General features: G+C 39.7%; 1 protein-coding gene across 1 annotated transcript; it reads right to left on the bottom strand.

The window, feature by feature from the left end:
• Positions 1–2237: 2237 nt before the first annotated feature.
• fam174c (family with sequence similarity 174 member C) lies at positions 2238–5107 on the bottom strand. Its single transcript, XM_086263503.1, has 3 exons — positions 4674–5107; positions 3143–3265; positions 2238–2845 (listed from the first exon to the last, which is right to left on the bottom strand). Exons 1-3 carry the CDS (start codon positions 4931–4933, stop codon positions 2842–2844), a joined length of 387 nt encoding a protein of 128 aa, XP_086119629.1. The 5' UTR covers positions 4934–5107; the 3' UTR covers positions 2238–2841.
• Between the last annotated feature and the right edge of the window lie 1539 nt (positions 5108–6646).

The raw sequence follows: 6646 nt of genomic DNA, 5'->3' as shown, positions 1-6646 counted from the left end.
AAGGTGGGAACCGAGGATAAGCCAGCATCTCACAAACACACACACATATACTCAGCTTTCTCTAATTGAAACACGCCCCTCTGCTCCTCTGGGACCTGTTGAGTTGTACTGTTGTTATTGTGGTCTCTCTGGGGACCGTCTGATAGGCTGAGACGTTTATCAGTCTTCAGCACCACGCCCACTCATCATTAGCTTGTTACAGTGGCAGTTCAGCAGTCACCCTGCTATCAGTGACCCCGACAGACCGTGAGGTGGGAAAAATCGCCACTTCCTGTTTTATTATCTCAGAATTAGCCTGTTTTCAGTGAGTTTAGTAACAAAGCAGCAACAGGTGGAAGAACAGGGAGAGAAAATTCTTTCAGTTATGGTGACAAAAAAATTATTTCCACATGAGGATTTGTGGGTGATTTCTTTTCAATTTGTTTATTGATTGAATATAACAGAAAAGCAAATTAGTTTTTATTAAGATACCAAAATAAAGTTATTTATTTACAACAATTTATTTACTTCCATTTGTGCAACATCTCTAAAGTTAGAAATATCCTGTCTCAGAGTGATGCTGAAAAACTAGTTCATGCATTTATTACTTCCAGGCTGGACGACTGTAATTCATTATTATCAGGAAGTCCTAAAAACTCCCTGAAAGCCTTCAGCTGATCCAAAATGCTGCAGCAAGAGTGCTGACAGGGACTAGAAAGAGAGAGCAGATTTCTCCTGTTTTGGCTTCCTGTTAAATCCAGAATTCAAAATCCTGCTCCTCACATACAAGGTCTTAAATAATCAGGCCCCATCTTATCTTAATGACCTTGTAGTACCATATCACCCTATTAGAGCACTTCGCTCTCGCTCTGCAGGCCTACTTGTTGTTCCTAGAGTATTTAAAAGTAGAATGGGAGGCAGAGCCTTCAGTTTTCAGGCCCCTCTTCTGTGGAACCAGCTTCCAGTTTGGATTCAGGAGACAGACACTATCTCTACTTTCAAGATTAGGCTTCAAACTTTCCTTTTTGCTAAAGCATATAGTTAGGGCTGGACCAGGTGACCCTGAATCCTCCCTTAGTTATGCTGCAATAGACGTAGGCTGCCGGGGATTCCCATGATGCATTGGGTTTTTCCTTTCCAGTCACCTTTCTTACTCACTATGTGTTAACAGACCTCTCTGCATTGAATCATATCTGTTATTAATCTCTGTCTCTTCCACAGCATGTCTTTATCCTGTCTTCCTTCTCTCACCCCAACCAATCACAGCAGATGGCCCCGCCCCTCCCTGAGCCTGGTTCTGCTGGAGGTTTCTTCCTGTTAAAAGGGAGTTTTTCCTTCCCGCTGTCACCAAAGTGCTGCTCATAGGGGGTCATATGATTGTTGGGTTTTTCTCTGTATCTATGAAGCGCCTTGAGGCAACTTTTGTTGTGATTTGGCGCTATATAAATAAAATTGAATTGTTTGTGTTTTCTAATTTTATGACAGGTGACCCTGTGTGTGTGTGTGTGTGTGTGTGTGTGTGTGTGTGTACACATACATAAAATGAAGTATTTCTCACACTTTGCTTAACGTTGTTTCGATTGTTTCCTTATTTGAATACCTTTTGCAAAGATTGTTTTGGATGTTCATTCATAATATTTGTCCCGCGTTATCATTCAAATCTGATCTTTTTCTGATGTTCAGTTTTCTGTTTCAGGCTGTGCTAATATGATCCCTATACGACAGGTGCTTTGCTATTAACGTTGCCTTTAGCTTAATGTTTGAAACAGTAACACTGGCGACATCTTGTGGTGAACGCCTGCTACTACAGCTTCATTTTGAAGCTCAAGCCCTCTAAGTAATGATTAAATTATTTAAAAAAACAAACAAGCAGTTACACAGACTCAGCCGCTGCTTTGAGATCCTCATCCATCCCTGTTTCTAATTTAGGACCTAAGAGCTACTTGGTAAAAATAATAACTTATTTATTTTTTACATATTCCAGAAGTATTTTGCTTGGCAAAAGTATTTTCCAATATTTTATATTTATGGTTACAACATTTTTACATATTTTACTAAAACTTCATGTACTCTTTACTTCATGTATTTTCACTTCTGCAGCGCTTTTACAAAATTATTTTTTCCAATACTGTAAGCACATTTTTTTTAACTACAGATATTTTAATTTTATATCATATCATGTCACCTGACACGACATGATAAAAAATAAAGTAGCCAATAAAGACTCATGTTCAAAAACAAAAACAGATGATAAGACTTTTTTATATTCAAAAATCAGATTTTAATGTTTTGTTAAGAAGTGTGAATCTTGTCCACAGAGAAAAAAATGTCATCAGGAATCAGAGTTATACAAAAGCTTCACATTCACCCTTTTAGTCTCAACACAGCCGATGTGAAACACTGTTTCAGGGCAGGCTGACCGTCTGTCAGGACAACAAATCCTGATCAATTGCAGCATTTCACACCACCATTGCTGCTGCCTGCCATCAGTCTGCAGTAGTATAAAGCATGTAGTCAGAGCAGAAAAGCTCAGAGTGGAAAAACACACCAAATAAACTCTTAGAAAAACACTCTGAAATAATATTAAGAGGAGTAACGAACAGAAAAGGAACATTTGGCCTCATGAGGATCCACTGATCCGTCATGTCTGCATTTCATCCGACACCACATTTAAAAGAACAAAAATTTGATTATTCTGCTCATCTTCCTTGAGCAGCTGAGATTTGGCATTTTTCTTCAGTGACTATTTGGTCAGTTTGTTTGTTATTTCCACTTGTCTCAGCAAGTCGTTGGTCACTTCTCCCACCCTCTCTCAATCTGTAATCAATACGGGCTGATCCGTCAGAGGACAAAGACCAGGACTCATCTGAACAGAGACAAAGATAACACCAATCAGACTGACTGTAAATCAAAGTCAGCAAAGTTCAGACTTTGGAACAATTCCAGTCAGCGTCTCTGGATTATTTAAATAATCAAACTATTCAAAATAATCAAATGTATTTATTTATTGTTTTGACAACTTTGTGTTTTCATGATTCTATGTTTTTTACTTTTGCTGATGAACATCAGATAAAAAATAAAAATAAACTTTTACTGGTATTAGCCTTAAAATCAGGTTCTGGTTCTATTTCAGCGTTACTGCTGTTGCCTGTTAACCTCTGACCTGCGGAGGCTGCGAGATTCGTACAGCGTGTCGTCCTCGTCGCTGTCCACCGCATCCATCTCCACAGCATCGTCCTCATTGGACAGTAGACCATACTTCTTTCTGTGGGTGGGCTTCTTCAGCCTGACGACATCATCACAAAACAGACATTTACTATTAACTCGACGCCACTGTGCTCCAAACAGGTAGTTGTAATGTACAGCACTTTAAAAAAAAACACGGGTGAATTATGATATTTATGAACTGAATGTGAAATGTTAGGAGAATGACATTCTTAATGTAAAGGCACTTAAACTCAGAACAAGGCCAAGTGATGGCCAAAACAAATTGAGACACTGGTAGACCAGGATTAGTGTTAAGTGTTACCTCCTGAACCACACAGTGAGTCCAGCAACTTCACACAAACGCATGACTGACACTCTGCACAGGTGTGTCACATCGCTAATATGAGACAGAGCTTAAAACGACTGAATTTACAATGACGTTTGGTGTGACATCACTCAGGTGGGAACCAAACCTGTGATTTCATATGAACACCACAGCTTTAAATGATGGGAGAGACCAAAGGCCAGCAGCCTGTCACTAAACCTTCAGGTTGATGAAGTTCAGACTGAGGTTACACAATGTGTCCAACTGGCTCTGACTCACTGACAAACTAATGGCGGGACTGAAGAGTGGCCACTAAAAGGCTTGCTCTAGTGTAAGTTTAGAAATTGCCAATCCTCATATGTGGACAAACATTAAGCCCCACTATTCACAGTTTTAAAGTTTCTCCGCTTCTCAAGTTGAGGACACGTTGTAAATGTGTCTCACGTGACTTCCTAAAACTGCAGGAGCCTCCGTTTGGCTTCTGTAAATATTTGTAATTATTGTGACAGTTGGCCCTCGATTCTGACTGCATAGTCTCCGTCTGTAAGGAGCAGGTTTGCTGACTTCAAATTAAAAACGTACTTCTCACCAAAGACTACGTCGGATGAAACGAGAGGCCAAGTTCCACCTCCTGTTATCAGAAACGGTTACACTGAGAGAAGTGATAGGAGTTTGGAGTGTATGCCGAACTAAAAATGGTTACTAAAACATAATGCAGGACTTATATATAGTCATTTACAACACATAAAAACAGCTTATACAAAGTTTTAAGTTGTTAGATTTATGGAGGGAATTCGGCTTTATGTATGTTACTCTATTCTTACTTTTGGATTTCTCTAATAACTTGTCAGATACAGTAATATACACAACCGTGTACCCCGAGAATGCAATCTATGTCAAAAAGCTAACAATAAACGTGCAGCACCTTATAATCAGCAGACTCCATTCATAAATCCAGTTTTTTAAACTTTCTTCGCTTCTCAAAAGTTACTGAAGTACTGTAAAGTGATTTTTTGAAGCTGGAAAATGTGCTCTTCAATTCGGCTTTCACCTGATCCGTAAATATTTCTAATTATTTTGGACATTTTAGGCCGAAATTGTGACTGCGTAGCGACTGTAAGAAGCAATGATTTTTGATCCTGAATTAAATTGTAGTTCTCACCGCACGGCTCGGATGAGGAAGTAGAGGACGCCGATTATAGTGATGCCAACGAGGACGTAGAGGGCCCTCTGGATCATCGAGCTGTCCACGTTGAAGGTATTAAGCGGACCCTTGCTGGTGCCGTTTATGGCGTTAACCCTGCTGGAGTTCGTCGCGGCGGTTCTACGAGTTTCGGTGCTGTTCTTCACCTCCTCCGCCACGGACAAGAGAACCCAGCATACCGATACAAGAACCGCTGAGAGACTTCGATAAAAAGTCATTTTATATTTGAAAACTCTCAAAACAAAAAATAAGAAAGGAAGCTTAACGACTTTCGAAGCGGTTCGGAAGCAGAGTCCCAGATACACGTAGCGTTAGCTAAACTCTACCGCCACACTGTTGACAATCCCAACAAGGAAGTTTACGTCCAGCAAGGGTCGACGTCACAACAAAGATGGAGTCGCAGTCGTAGGGCCGCACGTTACCGCTCACCGACCAATCATTGCAAACCAATCCGCAGAAGGAGGCGCGGGGTTTACGCAGCACTGTACCACAAAATACACCATGAACCCAACACTTTAAAAATTATACAAATATAAAAATGGACGCTAAAGTTTTTTTGTGTTTTAGATTGTAATTTATTTTATTTTTAAGCATTTATACTTCATCTAAGCTTATTTGTTATACGTTATGTTTAATAGGCTGCTGTAACAAGTTCTAGGATAAATAATGTAACCTATATCTTACCCTATCTCACAAACCTACAAAGGGACTCAAAAAGAACCAGTATAACACAAATTGATCACTGATGAGTATAAAGACACGCAGACACACAACAAGGATACAAAACCAGCTGTTGTCACTGTTCTCACACTGTTGTCTGAGTCACTGAATGTAATTCAGAGATTTGTATTAAAAACTTGCTGGTTCATGCGAACTTTTATACTGTTTACAGTGTAGTTTTTATTTGTTTAATCAAATGTGACAATGATAGAAACACACACACGCACACACGCACAGAGGGTAAACGGTCTGTATTTGTATAGCGCTTGTCCCTATGGACCCCAAAGTGTAGATTCAGCCATTCACACACTGCTGATGGCAGCTACATTGTAGCCACAGCTGCCCTGGCTGCCGGACACTGGCGACACCGGGCCCTCTGACCACCACCAGTCAACGGGTGAAGCTTCTTGCCCAAGGACACAACGACCGAGGCTGAAAATAATTAAGACCACCTGATGTATTTTAAATAGTTTGGTATTTCTTTTGTATATTCTATTTACTTTACTGGAATATTGGTAAGACGATATTTTCATGTAATTGATGACGTATAGGTATCAACGTAATAAGGACACATAGAAAAAATTTAAAAGTAAAGAAGAGACAATCGTGGTATGGATGTTGACAATGCACACTTCTTTCCACTGGAGGGCACTCTGCAACTTTGCTGATGGCAACTAAAATACAACAACCAGCAGATCAGAGCAGAGTGGGCTAGAGCAAAAAGTAAATCACTAACTCCACATAACAAATGTTAGGGAATTATGCTTATCATTCATCAGTCCAAAAGTTTAACAATTTTTTTAGTTGACTGTGGACTTCTGTACAATCAGGAGAGGCGCCATCTGGTGGATATTAGACGGACTGCAGGTTTAAAGCATTTCTCACTGGCTTCTCTTTTCAGATAATGATGTATTTAGTGTTGTGCACTCATCCTTTCATGTTCACAAATATCTTTATGGAGTCCCGGAATTCAGTTTGATAATATTTTTAATGTCTCTTTAATTTTTGCACCCTCTGGAGTGCTCAAATAAAAGTCCTGCAGCTTGTTTAAGTTAGGAAGCTGTTGCCGCAAGGTTACCACAGTATGATGTCTTTGAAATATAGAGGTTATCTTAGAAACAATAATAATCCTTAGCACAACACTATATCAAACTGCAAATAAAGCTGTGGAGTGCGTCTCCTGTTTGTTCGTTAAAACCTGACCAGAAACT

The sequence above is a fragment of the Aulonocara sp. 'chitande type north' Nkhata Bay genome, linkage group LG15 (assembly GCF_057382095.1).
Source record: "Aulonocara sp. 'chitande type north' Nkhata Bay isolate Kocher_YH1m ecotype deep benthic linkage group LG15, A_spYH_male_GT1.1, whole genome shotgun sequence".
Taxonomy (NCBI): domain Eukaryota; kingdom Metazoa; phylum Chordata; class Actinopteri; order Cichliformes; family Cichlidae; genus Aulonocara; species Aulonocara sp. 'chitande type north' Nkhata Bay.
The sequence above is the reverse complement of the archived record's forward strand: the minus strand, read 5'-3'. Positions and strand labels throughout refer to the sequence as shown.

Bases quoted from the DNA above. Each gene is read 5' to 3' on its own strand.
- fam174c (XM_086263503.1), bottom strand. From the start codon at position 4,933: ATGACTTTTTATCGAAGTCTCTCAGCGGTTCTTGTATCGGTATGCTGG. The intron at 3,266-4,673 runs GTGAGAACTACA...TGATGTCGTCAG, and splicing joins TTCCTCATCCGAGCCGTGCG to GCTGAAGAAGCCCACCCACA.